Raw genomic sequence first — 26,813 nt, 5'->3', positions numbered from 1 at the left:
CAATATTTTACAATTTACTTTTTATTCTAAACCTTGTACATGAAAATGTATAACACACACAGTTCATCAGCATTATTTAACATTTAGAACAATAAAAAAAAAATTATTTGCTTATCAGTCATCTGTTGCAATAATACCGTGTACACTTTTCCAAGCTTACCACTTTTATGGAGTGTGTAGGTTATTTCAAACTCACCATTTAGTAGCCTAAGTTAATTTAGGTGTGTGAATAATATTGTAGCATTACACTAAATTTATTGTATAGTATTATATGGTGTACCAACTGTTTGATGATAATATTAAAGATTTTTCTTTAAGTAAAGAGTGAGTTAAAAATAATTTTGAAAACTCCTAAGTATTATATATAGATACACCACTATTATACAAGGCTTCACTGTATTTCTTTGGCTTGCTGACCACAGCTGTGATGCTGAACCCTGAATAGGTAAAACTGCAGACCAGAGCAGAAATTATGACAAATCAAAGAATAAAACAGGCTTCTATATTACTGGTTATGCTTCAAATTTTACCTTTGGTAAAAATAATTCTCTAATGTCATTTACCTTCTTAGAAGTTTAGAGTTCAAATGTGAGCCACCAAGCAGCAAATATTTTGAGTTTTGCTTAACCTATTAAATGAAATATGCCATTCAAATATTAAAAAAACTAAAACTTGCTTAGAGCTTATTTTTTGTTTAATCCCTATTTTGGCCTATTGTATCACTGGCCAAGAAAGATATTCACATTTAGCCTTTATGTTGCATGTGTATAACTACATCATACTTCATTCAGTTTTGAACAAGTTACCTATATAAATATAATTATTAATATTACTAATAAATTACACAGTTACCAAATATATATCACTATTAAATTGAATATAAGATTGTGATGGGGCGAGAAAATACGTGAAACTAGATGTACTACAGCAAGGTCTCTGAAACTATTCTGTTTTGAGAGTAAATAAAACCAAAATTAAGAGCAACAGATATTTTCATTTCTCACTTTTGAAAACGTTCATGTGTCATGCTGTGCTGTAGGCTACAGAGTACATAATTCTTCTTTTGATTCATGGCATGTGGACATTATACTAACATCATAACAGTACAGATTGCATCATCAAGCATCTCTTATGTGATGTCACTTTAGTGTCTACTGATTGACTGACAAACACACTACTGTATAATGGTGCAAGTGGTTAAAACAGATGCCCTTCCAGGTGGCTTGTGTGAAACCAACTAGGCTAAAACAGTCTTAGACTTTGAGATCTTGAAATAATAAAAGCTTTGCTTAAGCATATTTTGATACACATGGAAACCAAACATAAAATGTATGCTATGCTCATCATGGGGGTGCAAACCTTCAGTTTTGTGATGTAAAAAATAATGGTACTAAGTTCATGTTCAAACAAACTTTTGGCATCTACTGTCCATTGACTGAATAATTACCCAGCATTTACACAAACCCAATAAAGACTAAATTACAACTGCTATCAGCATTGAAGCTGTGTACAAATTAGTTGAGAAGAACGTAACATGCTATTTCAGTAGTGCATACACATGTATGTAGATAGCCAGAAACTTAAATAGCTAATATACTACTGTTCTACAGAATTCTTTACATTAGTAATATAATTTAACACTTAACACTACTGTGCATATAGATAGTACAGCACTTTACTATCAGTTAACTGATAACTGTTTACTGGTGCAAAGGAACTAAGCTACCTGCACCAAACCACCAGTAAAATACATCAAAAGTAAAATTATTATAAAATGAAAAAAATAAATCAAAGTAAAATTAAACAATGTCCAAAATTCAGATAAATGATTTAAATACAATTAAAAAAGGCCAATGGCTTGTAAAAAAGTAAAACACAAGTAAGTTGGATACTGTCACCATCACCAATGATACTGTCCAATGCCAGGGGAAAACTTGTAGAAGGGGCATGTCTAAAATGGTGCCACTGATCACGGCTATAATGATTTGAGTGTCATAAAAGCCACGCATCAATGGATCAGTCTGAGATAAAAGAAATCAATGAGTTAAAAAACTGTGACCAATAAGAAGTCTAGTTAGGACAACTACCTCCTTCCTATCCTAACAGAAACAATATGGCCAAAGAACAAAAGAAGGTTTGATCTGGAAAAGCTTGTTATGATGTTGCTCATTCCAAGTTGAAGTGCCAAGTAGTGTAAAGCAGAGTCTTCAATACAGGATCATAGTACATACATGGGACAGGCACAGCTGTGGCGACACTACAGTAGACGAACTTAGCTGCAGTGTCAGCATGATCATTCCCATGAATACCAACATGGCCAGGGAGCCAGAAAAAGATAGAGTAAAATGAACCAGCCATTCATGAATATCGACGAGAACAGGATGAAAAGTAATGCTATGCAATTCCATTGCCAGTAGAAAGATAAAAGAATCAGTGTACTGCATAGCTTTTACGTCATTCAGGGTAAGAAAAATAGCATACAACTCAGCATTCAACACAGTAACTGTAGAGATGATCCTGTGAGTAACCACTGAGCTACAACAAACCATGGCACAGCCCACAAAATCAATTGATTCAAACCATCTGTATAAATGGAAACAGAAGAAAATTGATCACTAATTATAAAAGACTACCACTTTTACATCATTTACATCATCAGAATGACACCCAAACATGTAGTTTTTTTATGATCATTAATCAGTTTTAAATAAAATTTTAATTGCCTATTATAGAATACTGATCTTCAATTATTTTATTACTTTAAACAGAATGATGATTTGTTTACCTTTCAATGGATGTTTGTGAATTTTACGTGTACAGCTATACAACTGTTAAAGTTATATTTTGTGTAAAATTGCATCCAGACTTAATCTCATAACACCTATTTTTTTACAAGTTGTCTGATTGAGAGTGCCCCAGAATCCAATTGTATTAGTATGCAAACTAGGCTTTGCATATTGTGTGTTAACTTTAGATCTCACAAATTAGAATCTTCCTTTCAAACTTCTGCATGCAGGCCTGAGCAGCATGGGAGCTATGTTAAGCCACATTTAAAAGAAAGCATTCTGCTGAATTTTGTCCAGAAGATCCTCATCAGAGGGGGTGTAGGAGAAAGATAAACAATAATACAAATGTATTACATTTGTGTAATAATGTGATACTACCCATTGTATAATAAAAACAGGCCATTATTACATCCCAGATGTAATTATTTTTCATGTTACTTTACTACTTTTAAATATTTATACAATTAACAGAAATATGTTGCATTTTATAAATACACAAGTAATTTGTATAGGAAATTATTATTACTTTCTCAATGTTTTTTTTTTTAAATTGGTATAATAATGTTTTGATATATTAAATGGAATTTAACACACATAGTTTATGATATGGTTGGGGCCTTAAATATTGTACCTATAACAATATTGATACTATACTCAAATTCTTTGTAACCAATCAGAAGAAATGAATAATCATAGCTTCTTTTACTTATTATAAAAATTAGTAGATAAACAGTATAAACCTAGTGATTTTATTTATTCTTCAAGTAGACTAAACTTAAAGCCAAACAGCATACAAATTGAAGTTGCTTCAACTTTTAAAATAAAACTTCTGATATTTAAAACTTTATCTTACAAATCTTGGAAACCATTGAAAAATGAATAAAAATGAAATTAAATAGTCTATTTAGATAATATAGTATTCTTGTGTTAAGAAGTAACAACAAGATTTAGATTCTCCCTAACAGCTGTAGTAATTTTTAATTTTACAATGGCATTTAACTTTTTAAAAGTTAGCTGTGTACATCTAACAACATTTTCTGTGTTTTTTACATTATAATGAGAGACTGACTATAACAATATAATGTTTCAGATTAAACATTACTGACCATATATGCCTAAAGTAACCTAAGTCAAAGTTAATTATATTAATATATTCTGTAAATATTAGCTCAGTGAGGTTACAATCTTGCAGTTTCAAAACTTGTGTGTGTTTATTCCTAGTAATATAGTTGATATGAAAATAAAAACAATTAATAACAGACATTTCAAATTTATTAATTAAAAATGAAATTGTTATAATGCTTTATAATTATAATTTTGAAAGAAAATAGCAGAACCTGTAAACACAATACCTGGTTCCAATTTTTAAGTCATTACTAATACAATTATACCATTTGCATTTTCATTTATTCTAGACATCAACATTACATGAAATATTTTTGAGAGAACAGAAATTTATAAAAACATTTTTAAATCAATTCTATAATGAGTTTATGTGAGACGAGATGAAGTCTTGAAAATATTAACAGTAATGTATAAAAATCTTTTGAAGTCTAGATACATTGTTATAGTATCTGAGAAAAAAGTAAAACTTGAAAATTTACCACAGAAACATTTAAACCTTTCACTATGGACTTGGTATAATGTACACAAGTTTGTATACACATTGTATATATTAAGTATTTACACTATAACTTCTGATACAGTATGTGAAACTTAACAAAATTTAGTATACTTTTAGTAAAGATTACATATTCTTTACTAAAGATTTGTTTGTGAAAATAGTCTGTTTCATTATTAGTCTGAGTGCAAAGTGTATGATTGGAAAACTATTCTTCGTCCCTAAAATTTGCATAATCTCTAAAACCTAAATATATTTCAAACATTTGTTTTGAGCAAGACTTTATATATCATGTTATTTTCTATACTCTAACTATGTGAGGTCCATTACTTGACCAACCTTGCAACAATCATTAAAAAATTGGGAAATGTATATAAATTATGCTTTTTTCTAGCTGGAATTACTACATATTATAACACAAAAGTACAAGTGTTTAGCCTAAATTGCTTAAGTCTCACAACGCTACATATTTATTATTATTATACTGACCTTCCAGTCATGCCTAGCCAACATTATATAACTTGCACTGATGTGATACATGTACATGTTACATATCCAATAATATAAAACTGATCTCTTGTCTTCCCTGTCTTGGCTATCCTTTTGTGGACTAGTATTTTGTATTATAGTCACATTTTAATTATACATTATATATGTATACAGATTATTACTAAGTATGATACTCTGAGCAAAATAAAGATGCATCCTACCTCCTTGAAATCTTGATTCAAAAGAATGAATTTGCCTTTTCACAGATTAAAATTGCTGAGAAAAACATAATGAAGACCTTTTACCTAATAATAACAGTTATTAGTTCCTCAAAGTATGAATGGGATTTGATGCCCTTAGACCCATCTCTTAAATACTTACTTCCTTATATTACATAAAAAAATTAATTTCAAAAAATATAGAAAGGGTACAAACTCCCTCAATCCCCCTTAAATACATGCTTACTTATATACCATTAAATAACAGACATTAATTCCACAAAAAAAAAATGTGTTGAGTTAAATTTTTTAGATCCATGGCTGTTTATACTACATCAAAAAAGCAATTAACTCCAAAAAATAAGAGGTACAAAATTCCTAACTCCCCTTCCCTTGGATCTGTGTCTTATAAAAAATACAGAGTACAGTTATAAATTATAAGTTAGAAACATAACACAATGTAAAAAACAGTAAATTTGCATTCTACTTAACAATAAAGTAACCACAGAATTGATGGATGGAGCTACTAGCCAATTGCTATCCATCTAGTCAACAGTTCAAAATTAGTGACAATTGCAGATATTCTGAGTAGCTTTACAACAACAAAAACAGGGTATCCAGAACCCGTGCCACCTAGATGGAGTATACTGTGCTAAGTACTTGGTAGTGTGGATTTGATTTAATGAGTGCACACCTGTCTAGGCAAAACTTGCCAGAGTGGGTTGGTTGGTTAGTTTGGTATTTTATGGCACAAAGCAACAAGGCTATCTGCACCAAACATCCAGTAAAAAGTTAAAATTCATAAAAGGAAATTGAGGTGAAACAAAACAAACTTTAGTTTTTGAATTAAAAACATAAATAACACTAAATCCAATTTTTACATCTAGTCAACATCAGTAAAAGACAAACTACAGTAATAAAAGTTGTAAAGGACTTTCTGCAGCATAATTGTTATTATCATAAATCACCAGAAAGACAAACATGCAAGTTAAAAAACCACTGTTAGTCACCTGAAGTTGGCCTTTTCAGTCCTGGTTTCGAGTTATTGAATGTTATGGCCATTTTCTTATTTCAAATCGAACTGGATGTACTTTGATTCTTAAAAGGGAATCACAATAAAAAAGGTCTAATGTATAAATTAAAAAACTTAAATAGCATTGAAAAGATTAATGCCTTTTAAAAATCTAAAAACATTTCTATGGTGGACAGTGTCACCATTGCCAATAACACTGTCTGATGTTACGGATAAACCTTAGGACAGAACATGTTTAAAATGATGCCATCGTAGAAAGTCATAATGATGGCAAGACAGTAAATGTGACTTATTGTGACTTGAGTGTCACACAAACACATTGGTGCATCAGTCCCAGATAAAAGAAAATGATGAGTTAAAAAAACTGTGACCAATGTAGTCTAATTAGAAGAACTTCCTCTTTCTGATCCTTATAGAAGCAAGACAGCCAAAGTCCAACAGAGGGTTTTATATGGAAGAGCTTATTTTCACATTGCTCACTACAAGTCGACTGCCAACTGGCACAGAGACAAGCCTTCAATACAGGACCATAGTTCATGTACAAAACAGATACAGCAGTGATAGTGCCAGAACAGACAGATTTAGCATTGGTGTAGGCAAGCTCATTCCCATGAATACCAACATGGCTTGGTATCCAGAAAACCTGGACAGAAGTATATGTTTAAGAGAAATGGGGCAGACAGGTTTAAATATCAGTGAGAACAGGGTGAGAACTAACAGGAAGCGATTTCAGGGCCAGTAGAGAATGAAGCGAGATAGTATAAAAAAGTGCAATTTGAGTACTGCTTAGCTTCTATGTGATCCAAGGCAAGAGAAATGGCATATGGTTCAGCAGTGAACACAGAAGCAGAGCCCACAGAGTCACCTGATTTCAAACTATCTGTATAAATAGGAATGGATGGATAGTTGGAAAGATGTTCAGCAAATAACAGACAGTATTTCCAAATGGGAGTGCAAAGCTGAAGTCCTCCTTGATGATGAATGGAGTACAGCATCTTTAAGCCTGAGGTCCTGGTAGAGCCACAGACTAGTGATCCATAGTCAAATTTCAATTCGATAAGAGCATGAAATATCTTTAGCATAGAATGTTGATCTGCTCCCAAAATGGTGGAAGAAAGGGCAAGAAGGATGTTCAGTGCTCTTGTACATTTGACCCTTAAGTGCTTGATGTGTGGTATAAAGGTTAGCTTTCAGTCAAAGATAAGCCCCAATAACTTTGGCTCAGTGGGCATAGGCAGCACAACTTCACTAATATGGAGTTCAGGATCAGGATGAATACCCCCGTTCGTGTAAAAGTGCATGCAAATAGTTTTAGAGAGAAAGAAGTTAAAGCCGTTTGCTGTGGTCCACTTCAGTAGATGATTGAGGGCAGTCTGTAGCTGCCACTCAATATACCTCATGTTCAACAACTGACATGAGATGTGGAAGTCATCAACATAAAGCCTGTTTGCACCAACAAGAGGGAGTTGTTCAGTGATGGCATTAATCTTTACACTCAAAACACAGGCCTGAGCGACTCCAATTTCCTGTAGAAAGAACGGGAAAGTGTCGAACCCATATGATCTTGGAATCTCCTGTCCATTAGGACATTGTTAATAAAAAAGGGCAAATGGCCATGTAACCCATATATATGGAGGTTTTGCAAAATGCCATACCTCAATGTTGTACCATAAGCCTTCTCAATGTCAAAGAATACTGATACAAGATGATGTCATTTGAGAAAGACTTCTCTGATGTACATTTCAAGTTGAATCAGGTGGTTCATGGAGGAGCAGTCATCAGAACCTACATTTGATGGGCAAAGAGAATGTTGTTTGATTCAAGAAACCAAACAAGATGAGCATTAACCATCTTCTGTAACGTCTTACAGAGGCAGTTTGTCAAAGCAACTGGATTGTAGTTTGAAAGAATCATGGGATCCTTCCCAGACTTAGAGAAAGGTAGGACCATAGCCTGGCACCAGGCATTAGGAAAATCATTCTCCTGCCAAATTCAATTAAAAACAAGAATAGCAGGGGAAGCAGGAGGTATATTGTGCAGCATTCTATAGTGTACATCATCAGGTCTAACCGATGTACTGCAAGACAGATGAAGGATCATTTGAGTTTCACAAGTGTAAAGGGATGATTATAGTCATAAAGACAATGAGCTCAAGAGGAAAGAGATGTTCGCTCTGCCAGAGTCTTGATGGCTAAGAAGGTGGAAGAAGAAGCAGCAGTGCTTGATACCAGGCAAAGGCTTTCACATAGAGTATCAGTGATGCTCTGGGTATCAACTACTTCCTGGCCATCAGAGAGCAAGATCGAGAGGGGACAGAATTATATTGCCCACTGACCTTTGAATCTTGTCTCATATGACTTTGGAAGTGGTGGTAGAAGATATGCTGGTTGTAAACTTAATCCAAGAGTCCTTCTGGCTTTGAAGTCTTACCCATCGAGTATGTGCATGGGTCTGCTGGAAAGACATGCAGTGCGAGAGATGGTATACCTATGAAAAGTATCCAAGGACCATTTATGAGCTTTCCACGGCATGTGGCAGGCAAAATTTCACCATGGATAAGGATATCATAGAAAGCATGTCAAGATTTTAGGAATACATTAAGCAGCTGCCTGCATAATACAGTGAGTTACTGCTGCCACACAGTTGCCTATTGATGGCAGGATCAAGTTCTGTGAGAGCTGCAGAAAGACGGCCAGTTTGCTTGAGCCAACTTCCACCAGGGCTCGCATGTCAGGTGACATCAATTACAACCAGTCTCTCTCAAAATTATAGGAAAATGATCACTGCCTTGTGGAATTTTGTCAACCCTTCATGAAAAGTGGGAGAATAGTAAAGGGAAACAAATTGAGAGATTAAAAGCAGTAAAGGACTGACTAGATGCATGAAAATAAACATAATAACCACTACTGAAAAGAGAAAAGTTGTGATCAGAGAGCATACTCTCTACAGAAAGACCCCTTCCATCAATATCATCACTTCTTCAGAGGGGATGACATCCATTTCAGTCCCCCATGATTAAAAATAGAGACAGCAACTGTTCAATGAGAGCACCAAGGTCTGATTGATCATAGGCAACAGGTAGAAAGAACAAACAGTGATGATATGACCCAAGGAAACACAGATGGCTATAGCCTCCAAGGGTGTGTCAAGTGGTAAAGACAGGGTGGATACATGCTGATCAACCAACACTGCCACCCCTCCATGCATTCATTCGTCCATCACACACTCTGTCATTTCTGTACAAGAAAAACTGCCAAAAGTGACTATATTGGTAAGTTTTAGAAATGTTTCATGTAAGGAAAGACATACAGGATGGTATAGGAAGCAATCAGTGTTTTGATATCATCCAGATGAGAAGGTAAACCTTGGCAGTTCCATTGTATCACGGTGGCCATTTCTATTTATGTGTATGCAAATTGAGTGGAGAGCCCTTCTGTTTATGACAATGTCTTTTTTCTTATTGTCTTTATTCAAGAGAGGTCTATTGACCTCCATGGATCCTGCCCTGGGTCGATTGAGCAGGTCTTTGCTATTGGAAGAGGATTCCAGTGACTGAGGACATGAACAAATGATCGTTTTTGCATCTTAAGGTGGGAGAAGAAGATGTACCCAAAGAAATGCCTGTACCTGGAACAAAAGGAAGTGGATCTTCGGATTTGCTAGAATGTATGTTATGGACAGAGATATGTGTTGAAGTTGATTCATTAACGTTTTTAACCATGGAGGTCAAAAGACCTTTCATTTGGTTTGAGAACAATTCTTTTGGAGGCACAGAGAGATCCATTTGCACTCTAATTGTAATAGTGGAATGAAGTGCAGCAGTATATGTCTGAGATGAAGTGGTAGACAGCAACTTTCGAGTCTCAGGGTAAGTAATGTTTTGAATCATTTTCAAATGCTGCACCTCTTTTCCTTCCAACCATTTAGGGCAAGAATGAAAGTAGAATGAGTGACAGCCTTTGCAATTGATGCAATGAGGGTCCTTTTCACACTCAATAGGTATATCCCCAATTGCCTTTGAAATGCAAGAGGAGTTCACTGTGTTGAGACGTGGATGTTTCCACTAATATGTTACCAGAGCAAAGCTTCTTTACTGACTTTGGAGAGCCAACAAGTCCCTCTAGTCCCTTCTGAATGAAAATGGGAGACATCTACCCTAAAGGTTTGTCTGAAAAAGAATGTAGTATAAGAAAATGAGGTACAAGTATTACAGATGTTGAAGATTGCTGCTCAGAATCTTCAAGATGTGGTCATTTACCTATGGACTGTTTTCACTATTTTATTTAAGTTTTTATTTGGAAGATCCATAATAAAAAAAAAAAAGAATATTTCAGTGCCCACTGACCCCACCCACCATAAAGCCCTATGAGGGGATGCACTACAATGCCAGGGTTTCATAAGCATTATATCCAAACACCAGCATCAGATACAATGCCCACAACACCTGTTGAGAACATTCAACACTGGTACTTGGTTGACCCTAGCCCAAGTGGACCAGCTGACTGATTCAAGAAGGGCCACCCTAAGGCTGCCTGTCTACAGGAATTCAAGGCTAAAGTGGTGTGTTAGGGTTAGACCCCTCAATCACCAGGATGCTCTCCTCCCCTTCATGGGACACCACACATGGCAAACAGGTGGGTGGATGTTTAGATCTTAGAGGAAGTAAACTGAAAGAAAAGAACCTTCCTTGGGAAGTCCCCTCATCATGTTCAGGAATCCTCACTGAGGGGCCACAGAGTGGGATCCTGTGAAAAAGAGATGAAGGACCTTGGAAAGGAAAAAAAAGAGGAGAGTAATAATGAAAATACTCAATACTCTTTACGATCTAGCAGTTGTGATTTATATAGCTAAAGGGGTTGTCAAAATAATAGATGATAAAAGTATTCAGAGAGATCCACATACTAATTTGCACAATGTCCTCCAGTAGGCAATTCAACTGAACTACTAAGTATATAGAAATGTTACAAATCTGATAAGACATAACTTTCAGAAGTATCCTTGTCTCCAAAGATAGTCCACAATAACAAATATGGTAGCTGGGTATAAATTTCAGAAAACTGAACAAAAGGCCATCATATACTACCTCTAATAGCTTTAGTGCAGGAAACATAACATTTCAAGGCTCTCACTTGATATAACAAATGATCAGTATCTGATGAGTCATAAAGGTAAAATAATGATCAAATGAACTGGTGAAAATCATTTATGTCTTACCCTGGTTGCTGAAGGAACGGTGGTTGAAAAATGACCCATTGGAAATGCAGTCACTGGATTACAGTTTTAAGTTTTGGTCCAGATTGTTAGGTGCTTGTGAATTGGTTCGAGAAAATTTGAAGTCATTCCAGGCTACAATAAAAAACATCTATGACTGCAAGGTCAAAGAGCACAAGTTTCATCCTGATGATGTGGTCTTACTTTTGTTATCCACTCAAAGCTAGGTACAATGGCACAGACTACATTGCAAAAATACCTGATTGCCAAAAGGCTACCCAACTGCGTCATTAATATGGTGAAGCCCTATCACAACCGAAACACATCTGAAAATATTTTAGCTGTGGAGTGTTCATCTGATATTGAAGACAACCTCTTTGACTCAGACACCTGTAAATTAGCAAATACTAAAAATGAATGCAACATTAAACTGAGTAATTCCAACATCTTGGCCAATCTTGATGCAAAATTCAATCACCTGCCTCCTGAAGAAAAAAATCAACTTGCTAGTTTATTGATTGAATATGAGTTTATACTCCAGGATGTTCCTACTCAAACCAACACAGCTGTTCATGATGTTGAAGTAGATGATGCTTTTCCTGTTAAGCAGCATCCCTATCATGCCAGTCCAATCAAGGTTGGTAAAATGCATAAAAAATATCTTGTATGCTGGAGAATGGCATTATGGAGCTCAGTAAAAGTGATTGGTCTTCATCTTGTATAATGGTTTCTAAATCTGATGGTTTGGTTAGATTCTGTACATACTTTTGCAAAGTGAATACCTTGACAAAGACAAATTCTTTTCCCATTCCATGAACAGAGGATTGTATTGGCAAAACTGTAAAAACCAGATATATCAAAAAAATGTGAACTGCTAAAGGGATACTGGGTTGTTCTTCTAATTGATAGAGCAAAAGGAATCTCCGCTTTTGTTTGCCTTGATGAATTATGCCAGTACAACGTAATACCATTTTTGATAGGCCAAAGTTGTTTATTTAGGTCATTCAGTAGGTCACAGTCAAATTGTTCCAAATCAAACCAAAGTTGATTGCACTGTGAATTAATTATCCAACACCTACAAACAAGAGAAATTGAATAAGATTTTTGTGAATGGCTGGTTATTACAGAATGTTTTGTAAAAATTTAGCTAATATTGCTGTACCATTAAACAACCTATTGAAGAAAAATAGAAAATTCAAGTGGTCTGAAACATGCTAATATGCTTTTAAAAATATAAAGTCTTTATTGTGTACTTACCCTGTATTGAGTGATAACCACATCTCCAAAAGAAAAAGAACTATTTTTTCAGTGACAGAAGGAGATGCAAATAAGGGTTGGACTGCCTATTCCATAGTGTGGAGCCAGATGGTAATCAATTGATGAGATAATGCTAGGAGTAGTTAGTCATCCACTTAGTGGTAGGTACACAGGCCCAGGGAATGAGAAAAAGTCTGTAGAATTTGGCAAAACACATGTGTTGCTGATGTTAATCCAAACAGTAGAGCTTTGAACATCAGCTATGGGAACTCAAAGATTGATGTCAGTGACACTGAACTTCGTCAACCATAGTCCTGGTGAAAATGCCAATAAAGAGTGAAGAATAACTACATTATGAATTTTTAGAGGAACTAGGAATTAATTTGGAGAAGAAAAGCAATGACCAGACCACAAATACCTGTCTTCTTCTTAGGCACAAAATACAGATAAGAATAAAATCCTGAAAGAACTGGATGACTCACCCTACTGTCTCCTTAATCAACAACACTGATAGCCATGGAATAAAGTTCAATAAAACCTGTGGATATGCAGGAGGCAGAAACACAACAGGTTAGTGGTTGAGATGTGAACTGAACGACTAATCCTGATGCAAATATTTGCAATACCCATTTTTAGTAAAGCTTAACACACATTCAGAAATACTTGGAAACAAGTCTTCAAAGACCCCAAAGTAATGCTGTGCATGTGGGCAGACTCTATTCTGGGTACCAGTGGACTAAGGAGCAGATGTCAGGAGTCAGAATACTCAAAGAGGGCTAAAACTATGACTTCCAGTAGAAGCCAACAATAACAGGAATAATGCAGACAAGTGATATCAAACTTTGATTCTATAGACTCTGGAAGATCTGCAAAAATAATTGGTTGGAGATAGTGGGCCTACTGTTAACTCTTAGAAAATGGAAGAGGGTAGACAAACACCCTGCAATAACATATCTCTACTCAACAAATCTCAACAATATATCAATCAGTAGACTAGAAAAGTGCAGAAGCTGACAATCAAATCAAGGCAAATGCTAACAATGGTCCCAACTCAAACTTACAAGGCAATTGCTGAGAGACTTCCAAAAACACCGTAGGAATAATAAATATCTCAACACTTCAATAGTTAGAATCAGACGAACCCTAAAAAATTGTGATCTATTCAGGTTGACCATAGACTCTGTTCTAAAACACCACATTTCAAGGAGTGAGTCTATTCTCCAAGTCTAAAAATTCTTCCACCTGGCAGTAAGTAGTAGGTAAAAGCATTTTGTTCTGACAAAAATGGCAGACAAGAAAAAGCTGTCCCTTTAAAACTGAGCAGTAAACCTCCCTACATGAATTGCAATATCAGGGGATAGAAGAACTAACTATTCATCCTCATTCGTTTCTACCATCAAGTAAAGCACAACACAAACCAAGGAATGAATCAAAATGTTCTGTACTCAATTATCCAAATGAACAAAAAGAACCAGAACAGAATTGGTCTCCTGAGAAGCCAACAGAGTAAAGGAAGACAACAGGAAAAGAAAAGAATTCAAATTCTCTCCAGAATGTCAAGGAATGCTCACAAATGCTTCAGAGCCCACCGGAAAAACACTACCGGATCGAACGTATGGCCGTCTCACTACAGTTAAGGTAACGGACAGTCTCAAATGATAGCAAATCTTCCCCCCAAATCTTGAGCAATGCTAAATAATCAGGGGTAAGAAAGGAGAGACCTGCTTTGCTCCATGCTGGATACATCAATCTATGAATTCACACTGTATTTCAGTTTGAGAAACAAAATTTTTTCTTGTACAAAAATTTACTATATAACACAAAGAACATTCAAAATATCTCCAACAGCTGCACTAGAGAGAAACCTATTAGTGAATGCTTTGTCAAAAAAAAAAAAAAGACAATATTATCTGAAGGAGGTGCTCGTATACAGTATAGAAATAGATGGTGCATCGATATAGGTAGACAGCGACACGAGACAGATACTGCCTAAGATAGTTCAGTAGGAAATAAAAGACTGGAGTAAGAAAGAAAAAATTATACTAATACTTAGATGGAAAAAAAACAAAACCCTGACACTCATGTAATACCTGTAGTGTGAGAGAAGGTAAGTAGGTTTTGGAAACAGTAATAACCTGAAACATTAATTTAAATTAGTTATATTTTCATGAACTTAATCAAGGAATTATAATTTCAATTAAACAATTAGTTTAAAAGACACTTATTAATGTTGTCTCTTAACTAACTGATTAGATCATCCAACACTAATGTTAATAACTACAAATTATCTTCAAAAAAGTTATCATACTTTTATAAAGGAAGTGACAAACTGTTATTTCAAGAAAATGCCTAAATGTCACTATCTTGAAAATCATGACCAAAATCAAAGCTTGAACTCTATAAAATTGTTAACTTTATGTACAGCAATTATAAGGCAAAAAATGCAAGATGACAGAAGGCTATTTGACTCAACAGGTTTGATCTACTTACCTAAGAAAGAATATTTTACTTAACTAAAATAAATAACCAATAGACAAAAATGACTCACGCTGCTTTTGCACATCCATCACTTAAAAAATTAAAGCTTTAAACCCACCCTTAATAATAAATCATTGCTTCCCCTCTTTACTTCCTATAAAGTACTGAGATCTACTACTGCCGATGTCAATTCATTTTATAAATCAATTATGCTGTTAGAAAAATAAAATTATTAGCTGGAGCTTAGCATTTCTTTACCAAATCATAAACTTATGTGCTATCATCATGGTATCTTTAGAATGTAGCATAAAGGAAGAAGAGTTATTTATCTTACCACAGTCCCCCTAATAATTGTGCAAACTTCAATATCATCCTCAAGACTTTGAGGAATACATTAAGAAATCTTAACCTATCCCTGTATGATAACACTTTCAGAATTTCATTATTGGAAGCTCTCAAAAGTCTCCTCTAAACCCTTTCCAATATTTAAATATCCTTTTATACAAATTAGGGCCAAACATTTAGTGAATTGTCTGAGAGATACAAAAATTTCAGCTTTACTGCTAGCAACAAAGCACTGCTTCAATGGCTCGAGAAACTTGTACATCACTACACCAAGATCCTTTTCTTCAATTATCCTGTTGAGTTACTTCCCATCTATATTAGATGTGATCCAAATAATGATAACTCAAATGTATTATACTAATAAACCATTCATCAAAATTCTATACAAATTACCAAGTTATTCAAGTAATTATGTAATAACTCAACATCTTCTATATAGAACTTAACTTTTGAAAGCACTAACAAACAGTTCTTAATTTTTGTTTCTCCCCACAATGGGATCACTAATAGGAAAATTATCCTCTAAAATTAGCTGACCTAATCTATAATGTTAACAAATACATATATAACCTATTCCACTGTATAAATCTTCATACTTTCTTTTCAAATAATTTTGAATATTAAAATTCATTTTAATGACATATAACAAATTTTAATAATTATTTCACAAAAGTTAAAAGATGCTCTATTTAGGCAAAATTTAGTGCTTCTAAGCCACAACCACTCAGATCAAAAGTATACAGTATCCCACTGCTGATGGCCATGCTATACTAAAACAGTAAGCATTTTATAGTGAAAAAAAGTTTAAATGCTGATAGCTAGTGGTCCATTAGAAGTAAAAAGACTTGGCATGTGTTTATCATAAAAATTAATAGGAATGTAGATAAAGTCATCTGTAGTTTAAGTAATTTATATTTTATTATAACTTCAAATGAATAATCACTTGAGCACAGTATTTCTAACCATGCTGCTGGCAAAACTGCACTGCATAGGTCAGCTAATACAAGTTTATAGATGGATGGTACCTTTTGTAACTGACCTAAGTAGGATGAAGCTGAAGCCTCACTAGCCACATTTCCTGATACTTAATTTAAGTGGAATGTCACGAAGTTGAAATGGAGATTCCAAAACCAGTTTAGCAACAGCAAGTGACAGAATCTTATTAATCAAAATAGTGCAATATATATGATGAAAATGCATGTATTATTGGTGTACTGATACTCAATATTAGGAATCTATGAATTTCCCTTCTGAAATATGAACCAGCAAAACTACAAAACTAGTCAACAAGCTGCTAGTTCGCCAACATTCATTTGAGCCTTGAAACACTACAAAGTTTATGTAATCAGTAAACTTGACCAATTTACTAATTAATCCCCTGTCAATATCCTTAACATAAATAAGAAACAACAAAGGCCAAAGCACTGACATCTGAAGTACTCCACTAGTAACAAGAGTTCAGTTTAACCAAACTCCTTTAACAACATTTTAGCTATCTCTCAATCCAACAAATTCTAAAGAATCCAACTAACACTTTCTCAACAGGTCACATGCCAAAGGCCATGTCATCGTGTTTGTTAACTTGCATTCAAAATTTTATTAAACTACTATTTTACAAATTTATGTCAATAAATTTGGAATTAAATTGTAGATAACTCAAAATTTAATATTATATGAGTGAATTCTTAATTTAAAAGTAAATATTAAAAGAACACATACAAATATACATTTCGGTGAGTCACGTGGTATGTTGAATGCAGCACTTTAAAATTAAATGTTTATGATGTCAAAACACTAGGTCTATATTTTTGTACAAATTAGGAACTCAAATTACTAATACTGGCAAGCTAGCATATAAAATAGGAATCTCATATCTTTTTACTCTAATAAAATATGGCTTATTCACTTAATCAAACACAGTGGCCCCACTCCACTCTTTCGATCTTTGGAAATGGTCCCTTACATACACTTACTTCAATATATAACATATGATAACCAATCTACAGCTTAAAATATTTCCAGAGTGGTTTTCTCATACATGTTAACCTTTTAAAAGGCTACCATGTTCTTTCAATCCAAGATTTCAATGAGGTAAGTTGAATCTTTAGTCTGCTTAAAGTTTTATATTTTGTTATATATAAATACATCTTAATTACTATGCTTAATAAATTACAGTAGAATTCTATAGTATCAGTGTAGTTATTTATAATTGTTTGATTATTCAATTGTATACAGAAAATCTAAAAAAAAAAAAAAGTTTTCTATCCTCCACATGCAAAATTTAGAAAGGCTCAGCAACCTATGTCCAGCAGCAACTGAATTCAAAGGTCCTGGTAAAAAGAGATAATTATTTGCTGTACTTCTTCATTTATTATTAAACTTATTTTTCTTAAAATACAGAACAACTTATTCTAAATAGTAATAATTTATATACATATATATAATGTATAATAATTGAAATGTGATTATATTACAAAATACTAGTCCACTAAAACACTGCCAAGACAGGAAAGACTAAAGGTCAGTTTTATATGTTTTATATTATTGGATGCGTATGTGTATCGTGTCAGTGCAAATTATGTAATGTTGGTTAGGCATGACTGGAAGGTCAGTATAACAAAAATATAATAAATATACACATAAATATATAGTGTTACAACAAGAATTATGCTACTCAGACTAAACATTTGTATTTTCATGTTATAATAGGTAGTCATTTTAGTGTGAAAAAAGTATAATTTTTTCCTAATTTTTTTTATTACATTTACGAGGTTAGTCAAGTGACAGACCCCACATAGTTTGAGTATAAAATAGCATAAAATATAGTTTCACTGCAAACAAACATTTGAAATATATTTAAGAGTTTTAGAGATTATGCAAATATTTGATATTTTGGAGAAGAAAAGCATTTTTTTTTAATCACAATATAAAATCATTCTTTTTTCAGACTAGTGATAAAACAGACTATTTTCAGTAACATATCTTTAGTAAAAATATTTCATTAAAAAAATGACTTTTTTGATACACTAAAAGTCTACTAAATTTTGTGAAGATACACAAGCTGCATCAAAAATTATGGTGCAATTTTGAATATCACATATATCTGATGCTTAACAAATGTACAAATATGCAGACAAACTCGTGAATAGTTTTCCAAGTCTATAGTAAAAGGGTTAACTGGTCTTTCTCCTGTCAATGCAATTTGCTTAGATAATCTTTTATGTGATACCTTATCAGAAGCATTTGCAAACACAAAGTGCACCAAGTCCACACACTTTCCTTCATCTTGATAACAAGTACCCTCAAAAATATATGAGAGGTGAGTAATGCAAGATCTCTCTTTGGTCCATCCCTTTTGAATTTCATTTATTATATAATATTTCATTAAATTATAAGATTAATAATTTTTTCATTGTAGAAGTAAAACTGACTTGTCAATAACTCCCAAGTCAACTTTTATCATTCTCTTAAAACAGGAGTAATTTAGCATCTCTTACATCTTCAGAAATTATCTTAATATTTGTTGACCTTCCTAAAATAAAACAGAAAAGTGTGCATGTGTGTGTGATCTTTGACCAACTTTAAAACCATGGTGAAAACACTGTTCAGCTTTGATGCTTTATTTTTAATCTCTCATCCTTCTGCTTACTACCAAGTACTTATTTTTTACATAATTTTGATCAATTCCAAAATATCCTAAGGAAAACTTAGGGTCTGAAATATTACAAATATCTTCTCTTGTAAAAACAGAATATTTAAAAATTCAACCATCTCATGGTCTTCAACAACAGCCTAAACATCAGCATCCTTTAAGAGCTCAATATATATTTTAATATGTGCAAGCTGTTTTTAGTTGCTATTTACTCACCACAGTGAAACAATACATATAAACATTTGAAGAATATGTAACACTAATGTTAGTAACTTACTCTTCTGAATTATGTACTAAAAATTCTGTTTACTTTCATTTGCTTTTACCAATTTTATTAATTTACTTACTATTAACTTCTTTAGAAAAAAAAATCTCATTCACAACTTCCCCTAAAACAACATTTACCATAATTCTTTCCAAAAATCTACCATGTCTCCAAAGCCTTTCTTTCTAGCAAATGGATGTCAAATTATTTTACTGTATTCTCAAATCCTAACCTTTCCAAATTTGAAACTGAATGTGAAAAGCTATAATGGCTTTTCTCTTAACATTTATCAACTGAAACAAAACTCTAGAAATTACTATTGACAGTGGTAATTGATATAGCTAAAATGTTACCTGGTCATGCAACTCTTTATCCAATAAGTTTATTCCTGCAATCAACTTAGCTAGTTGTTCAGCTATGGCCACTTCTTGAACAGCATTGGATGCCACATTCTTAACATCAAAATTATCAATTAAAAATTGTCTGTAGAAATCTGTACAGAAAATGAAAAATACAGTTTAGTCTACCACAGATGTTTATAACTGGTGTATGTGTTTTGAATAACAAATTTTGTTTGAAAACTAAATATCTAAAATGATTTAAAAAGCATCTCACAAACTTAGAGCATTAGTAAAATTATCATTTTCTCCATTTCTTAACTTTTATGAAAGTAACCTCAAATCATATTTGGATATTAATATTAAACTGTAATGTGATTGCATTAAAAACATATAATTTGACTTATTAATTAATAACAGGCTATTTATAATAATGCAAATATTGATATGGAAGGATTTCAAAGGTTACATAATAATAGAATTAATATGATTTTCTGAAGAAAAATAATCTATACAGATCAAAACTAAAGATGAACTTAAAATTCTATCATTAAGGCAATTTTATGTAATTGTAACATGAAATATATCACATATATAAAACCAGTGATTAAATTAAGGATAAAACTAAGAAATCACTATAAAGAACTTCCATAACTTTACGGAACACAAGGTGAAGAGAAGCTAAAACACTATTGAAAGTTTATACAAATATATGCAATACCATGCCTTCACTGGCCAACACAGGAACTCTAGCGAACCATCTACAATTAGAAGTGATGACCGGATAAAATATTTTACCTTGATATGCAAAGTCATCTCACTTTATTCTTAAATCGCACAACCTTCATTGATGTTAAAACTGATGTTAAATATTTCTTCTCTAATGCTCAGTATATAAAATGTACTGGATTACCACTTTTTCCTAGTTTTCTTGAGTGAGTATGAGTATACTCATAACTTTAGTAACAGAGAACTTTAAAATACAAAAATAAACGTTCAACTCTAAATTTAAAAACACTTATCCCTAAATATTCAAAATTTAATTATGTAAATTTTTAAATCATATCAAAAACACTGTAACTGCATTTCTCTGCAAAGGCTTACCGTCTTCTGAAAATTCAGCAAAAACAGAAACACTATCTTCGGCCATATTTTTATAAAAAAAAAACAATTGGTTTTGTAAAACTTATGTTGACACGATATACTAAGATGCGTCACACACCATGATGTAGCGGTTGTTGTAAAAAGAATCCTGTTTATAGTTTCATATTGAGCCAGCAGATGAAGTATATCCAATTTGACTTTCCTGTCAGTTTATTATGGACGAATAGGTAGATTCCGGCTCTAGAGAAAAATTGCACATTTGGTTTGAAAATGCTATACAAAATATTTATTTATTTATATACATAAACTTAAAATAAAGTCGCTCTTCTTGATATTGAGTTGATTTGAGCTCGCCCCAAACAAAACAGTTTCTTTGCAATTATACTTATCATTTTACAATATTATGTTTTAAAACACTATATTATTTACTTAATCCTTTGGATTAATTAGAAAAGTTATCAACAATTTGGTGTTCTACGATGAGCGGCCGCATGACAACCAAACCAATGCCACACTTCATTATTCCGGTCGCGTACACCGTGAGTAGTGAAGGTCCGGTATGGGCTGGGCGTTAGGGCATTCAACAATTAATCTGAGGGTCGCGGTTTGAAATCCCTGTCCTTAACTTGTAAGCTGTATACTACATATGCAAATAACGTTTTACAAAGTCTTTAGTCTTTTGTCGAAATTGGGTGATCTATATTTTTCATCCCCTCTACAAATGGACACTGATTCATTATCAAGTCTCTTGTTTTTCTTGCTATATAAATTCCAAGTTTTATTTAGCTCATTCGTTATTTTTTTGAAATTATCTAAATGCTTTCTTCATGTTGATAATTCATAAACAATATTCTCGCATAGCGAAATTACTGTAAAATCATTAACTTTCTATGTTACATTATAATATGCAACAAGCTTAGAATATGTATTAAAAAGCAACAGCCTACATGTGGTCGTGTCCTACTACTTTCATCCGTGGTGAATCCCTTTGCCCTTTACTGAGAAAGAAGTCATTTTCAATTTGAAGAAAGATGGCACAACTGCTCAACATATGACTTGTACTGAAATCTCACAGCCTAATATATATGGTGTAATGGTGTTGCTGATTATCTCCTCCAGCATAGTGTATATATTTATAAACAAAGACATCAAGTAGATGCTTCGAGGTCATTGCCTCCTCAACCACTTCACTGTAAAAAAATATCTCATCTACAATGCTCATCCAACTTTTAAATATCGTTATAAGTTCATTTGTACAGATTGTAGAGACCTTAATCTTGTTAGATCGTGGGATAAATTGGATTCTACACCTGCTTGTAATAGTTATCTCAGAAATCACCATGCCTATTGCTGTTGATTTCTGCCAGGTTTTGTAAGGCCTAATTCTATATGGTAAGCATCTGTAACTTGTTGGCGATAAATTTCAATAATAAATGGACAGCACACAATCTATTTGTTTTCAAATATATCAAAAAACTAGTCAAACGTACGTACAAAACTTTATTACATTATTAATAATCACACTTATATTCAGGATTTAAAATAATCGTCTCTTTTCTCGTCAAAATCTACATAGTATGGTTCAGTTACTTTAGAAAACAATTGACAAGATGAATTATTTTTCTATACTCCATTAGTGCAATATAGTATGTGATAATTTCACTTTAAAATTTACCAATATGCACTCTTTATCGCTAAATTCATAATTACGCAGACTCGAATAAGATCTAAATAACGATTTTTTGACTATATTTGATTTATGCCCCTACAAAAGTATAGAACATCCCACACAATGCCAGATGTTCTGTCGTAATAATACTATATTAAATTAACGAGAAACTAAAAATTTCTAGCCAAATGAAGCATAATTTCACAACTGTATTAAACTTAAACTGAAACAATCATGTATATATAACAAATTCCAGGGAAACCTTTACCAAATTCTAATTATCTTACTATAGTTTCTCCTACTGGTATCGTACATCTAGTGGCACTACCTAATAATTCTATTACTCAATTTCCCGCCATTTAACACATTCTAGGTATCATATATATATTACTAAGTATAATATTTATTCACATTAACGTGCATTTGTTATGAACAACATTTATCGTGCATCTAAGCCTGTTTTTGAAATTAACTTACAGACAAACTATCCTGGAGTTAATACCCATTTTCATTTCAGAGTTTTATGAGAACTACGATGACCAAGTCGATTGAAGACGGATTATTAAAATTCATTTTCATCAACATCCATTTATTACTCAATAATTGACTATTGTTCAAGTACTTCTGTCTACCAAACAACGCTGTTTGCTTACTTAACAATGAAACTTTCCTTAAACCATATCAGAACACAAGGTTAGTTATTTCTTACTTTGCATTGACAATCCCATGGGTATTAGTAGAGTTGAAGTACATAGTAGCACTATTTAATTTCTAATGCAGATAGGCTACGACCGTCAACAATTCATATATACTGTTTACTTGACTTCTAGGGTCATATCACTTTCTACTATCTAATTCAACATCGATATTCTTTGCCTCATTATTTTATCCTTTAATTGTGTCATAATTTCTAAACATATGTTTTTATAGCTGATATTTATTATTGTTGTACATATTATTCTAAAGTATATCATTTTCATTCCAAACTGTGAAATATCGACATATGTCTTTTGTTTCTTTTATCCCATGCTTTACCTAAATGTAATACAATTATTGATGTTGTTGCTATGTTGACATATGTGGTTGCACTAGTAAAGGTTTACACCATTCCTCCAGTTGCTATTCATCATTTTCCAATTGTAATTAAGATATATCTATTAATTTATGTAAAAAAATCAAAGTGCTTTTTGAATTACTTTGGTACACACTACCATGCTTACCAGATCCATGTAAACAGTTCTTTGTAGCATACAACTGTAGATATATCCTCACATGAACCTGTTAAATCCTTTGCTCAAAAACGTTAAACTATAAATGCTTTAGCCAGCTACATGCATATCCCAACTATTTATTATAAACTACATAAATCACCATCATCCCATCAATAAATGTTATTACTTCACTTTTCCACATCCTTAATTCACAAATATTCCTGATCCACAAACCCAGTCATTATCCAGCATCATACGAGTGATTGATGATAATGATGGTTATTGTTTGTGAGTAATATCATTTTCTTTAATGGATGTGTAGAGGACTGATAAGGCTGATCCGAAATCTACATATTTTGTTGCAATGGGGACAAGTGTTTACAGATGAAATGAGTGGATTATGGTTGTTTAGTCAGGCTATTGCTCGCCTCTTTCCTATTTTGATTTCTCACTAAGTTGTCAATGAGTCTCAAAGTAACCAGATACCTGCCACAAGGTACTTCTCCACTGAGAATGATTGGAACCAAAGGTCTCTTAGGTATTGGTCACAATATTGGACGTCTTTGAAATGTTTCATCTCTTATCTTCGTGTCTGCTGGCTTTCACTTAGCAGATAAAAGAAAACTTACTTTGGAAAACAGGAACCAAGCTTATGGATGATGTGACCAGCCCATTGAAGTTGATGGCAAATTATCATGGGCTCAGTATTGTAGTGTAACTTCAGAGAATATGCTAATATTGGTTTGTCTTTCTATCCACTTGATTCAAGGAATCTTGAGAGAACAGCATTGGTAATATTTCTCTAGTGCCTTGAAGTACATTCGACATGTTATCCAAGCCTCTAATCCATACATCATGGTTAAAATTACGATGGTCTGGTATACAAGAAGTTTTGTCTGATCCAGAATCTCAAAGTCCTTGAATAATTTTTTTAGAAGTTCTAAACTATGATTGAGCATTTGAGATGAAAAGTGACTGTGAAGATATGGAAAAGTGGTTTAAGTTCTGAAGAGTCTACACTCTTATTTGGATTACTGGAGCTTGTATGTTTGAAGCTGCCTCTTGGGAGACTTGATTTTTCTTGGTGTTCAAAGAGAGACCTATCCTTTTATAAGCTTTACAAAAAAAATGTTAATGATGATCTAGCCTTCTTCAGAATGAACAAAAACAATAGCCTACCCGTATATGAAAGTTCAGCAACTGGTTTGGTAGCGCTATTTCTCTTAGATCAAAATTGGCTGGGGTTAAATAGTTTGCAATATATCTTATAAATGATTCCAACCTATTTTGAAAGCTTTTCACTCACAAGAAATAGGATACTAGCAATGAAGATGGAAAAAAAAAAGTAGTGATGACAACAGTTTTACTCCCGTCTTGACCTCAAAGGAATTTTTTTTACTTCCATTGATGATGACAGCTGCTGTCATGTTGATCGTAAAAATGTCTCAAGATGGTGATAAATTTCTGTAGAAATTGATTTTTGACATGATTTTTCACAAGGCCTTGCAGTTGCCTTCATGAGGTTGATAACTGCTATGAAGAGTGGACAGTATCGAGAAATTTCTCTTGTAGCTGTAGTTTATACATTTCATTTTATATGTTTATTATTTAAACTAACAACAATATAGGCTATACTTTTGTTACTAACAATACATTCCAACATGACATAAAAGCCAACTATGTGTGTGTCTGTTTGTTTGTTTTAGATTTATCTTTGTAATATGAGAAATCACTTCTTTTGTGTGTTTTTCTTAGCTTGTCTCATTATAAAAATACACGCATGCACGTGGATAAGTAATATTATCCAGGAGCAAGCTCTCAGGATCCACTTAGCATGAATTGAAAAATTTGGGTTACTAGGTTTCTTCCTGTTGGAGCTACGATGGCCACATATTCTTTTCTATGTGGTTTTTTTGCTTGTTTACCTCACAGACAGATGCTCACACACGCACACACGCACGTGGATAAGTAATAATACCCAGATGCACACCATCAGTGTCCAGTTAATATAAGCTCTTTTATCTTGAAATTATGGTGGTCGTGAGGCATCGCTCGATATTTTAATGCCTCGTATAATTATGCGTAATAAGAAGAAATGCGATACATTGATACAATGAAGTATAGGTACAGAAGTATGTAAAAAATGATGATTATATAATGACGATGAATCAAAGGAAACATGTTAAGAAACTTCCCACTGTATGTTTAGACTATAACGAGCTGACGCTATCAAGGTCAGTAAAAGGGTTATGCAAATTATGGACGCTGCATTAACGAAACAAAACCAGGAAAAAAATCTTTGACAACTTGACAACGTAGCTAATGCTGGGAATTATTGATAATTATTGAGCTTAAAACTCCCAAAAAGAAAACCAGGTTGCACTTTGATAAAGTATCGCTAACAAGAATATGATTATAGATACAAGAGAAGAGGCTGGCGATTCACCGTCTCTAGTTGTGACCAATAGATAATCAGAATTGTTTTTGTTGTTAGTTGTTTCTCACGATTATAATAGAATTGACCAATTAAGTATCAGATCTATTTATGTGTAGTTATGCATACTATTTAATAGATCGTGAAAATCGGTGATGACGAGAAAACCCACTTGTAGAGAAAAATATATGTTTCGCTCCTCTACATAAAAAAAAAAAATTGTGAATCCAAACCAGCCGTTTTTACATATATAGATCGTGAAAATACAAAGGAAATTTCGAATAAAACCTCATGTAACAGCCAAAAAGGCAGCTCTCCAGCAACAAAAGAAGTTGCTTCTAGACTCCACACAAGCTCTCTACACTTCTTTAACATGTCCACTGCTATAATGAGACAACCAATTGTTTCTCGTCTGAACTCTTTGTAAGTATTTCAATACCAGTATTCATAAGCATCAGCTATTATATTAATTACTGTTACTATATAGTTAAATGGATGTTTAATAAAAGTGTTAATTAAAGTAAAAGAGTCAATATATTGGAAAAAATGTATGCTTTATATAGCCATTAAGTATATGAAAAGTTGATAAAAGAAGTATTCTTGAAAACTTAATCTCAGGCTTCTTTGCTTTAACTGCAAAGCCTCGAGTTAGTAGTGCCTGTGTTTTCCATTCGCCCACTGCATCCTCACTTAAAATAAATA

The 26,813-nt window shown here is 33.2% G+C and overlaps 1 protein-coding gene across 5 annotated transcripts in view; it reads right to left on the bottom strand.

Annotated features, from left to right (window-relative positions):
- Positions 1-21,150, bottom strand: part of LOC143253045 (conserved oligomeric Golgi complex subunit 5-like) — a 94,232-nt gene extending 73,082 nt beyond the window's left edge. For 2 of the 5 annotated variants that reach the window (XM_076506152.1, XM_076506155.1), the window contains exons 1-2: positions 20,798-21,031; positions 19,709-19,848 (exon numbers count right to left, since the gene is read on the bottom strand). In XM_076506152.1, coding sequence (XP_076362267.1) covers positions 19,709-19,848; positions 20,798-20,843 — 186 coding nt within the window. In that variant the 5' untranslated portion in view covers positions 20,844-21,031. Of the gene's footprint in view, positions 1-19,708; positions 19,849-20,797 lie in introns of all 5 variants that reach the window. The other 3 variants (XM_076506151.1, XM_076506154.1, XM_076506153.1) reach the window with 3 other exon arrangements.
- Positions 21,151-26,813: the final 5,663 nt, after the last annotated feature.

This window comes from Tachypleus tridentatus, chromosome 6 (genome assembly GCF_004210375.1).
Source record: "Tachypleus tridentatus isolate NWPU-2018 chromosome 6, ASM421037v1, whole genome shotgun sequence".
Lineage (NCBI taxonomy): Eukaryota > Metazoa > Arthropoda > Merostomata > Xiphosura > Limulidae > Tachypleus > Tachypleus tridentatus.
Note: the sequence above shows the minus strand (reverse complement) of the source record. Positions and strands in the feature narration are given on the sequence as shown.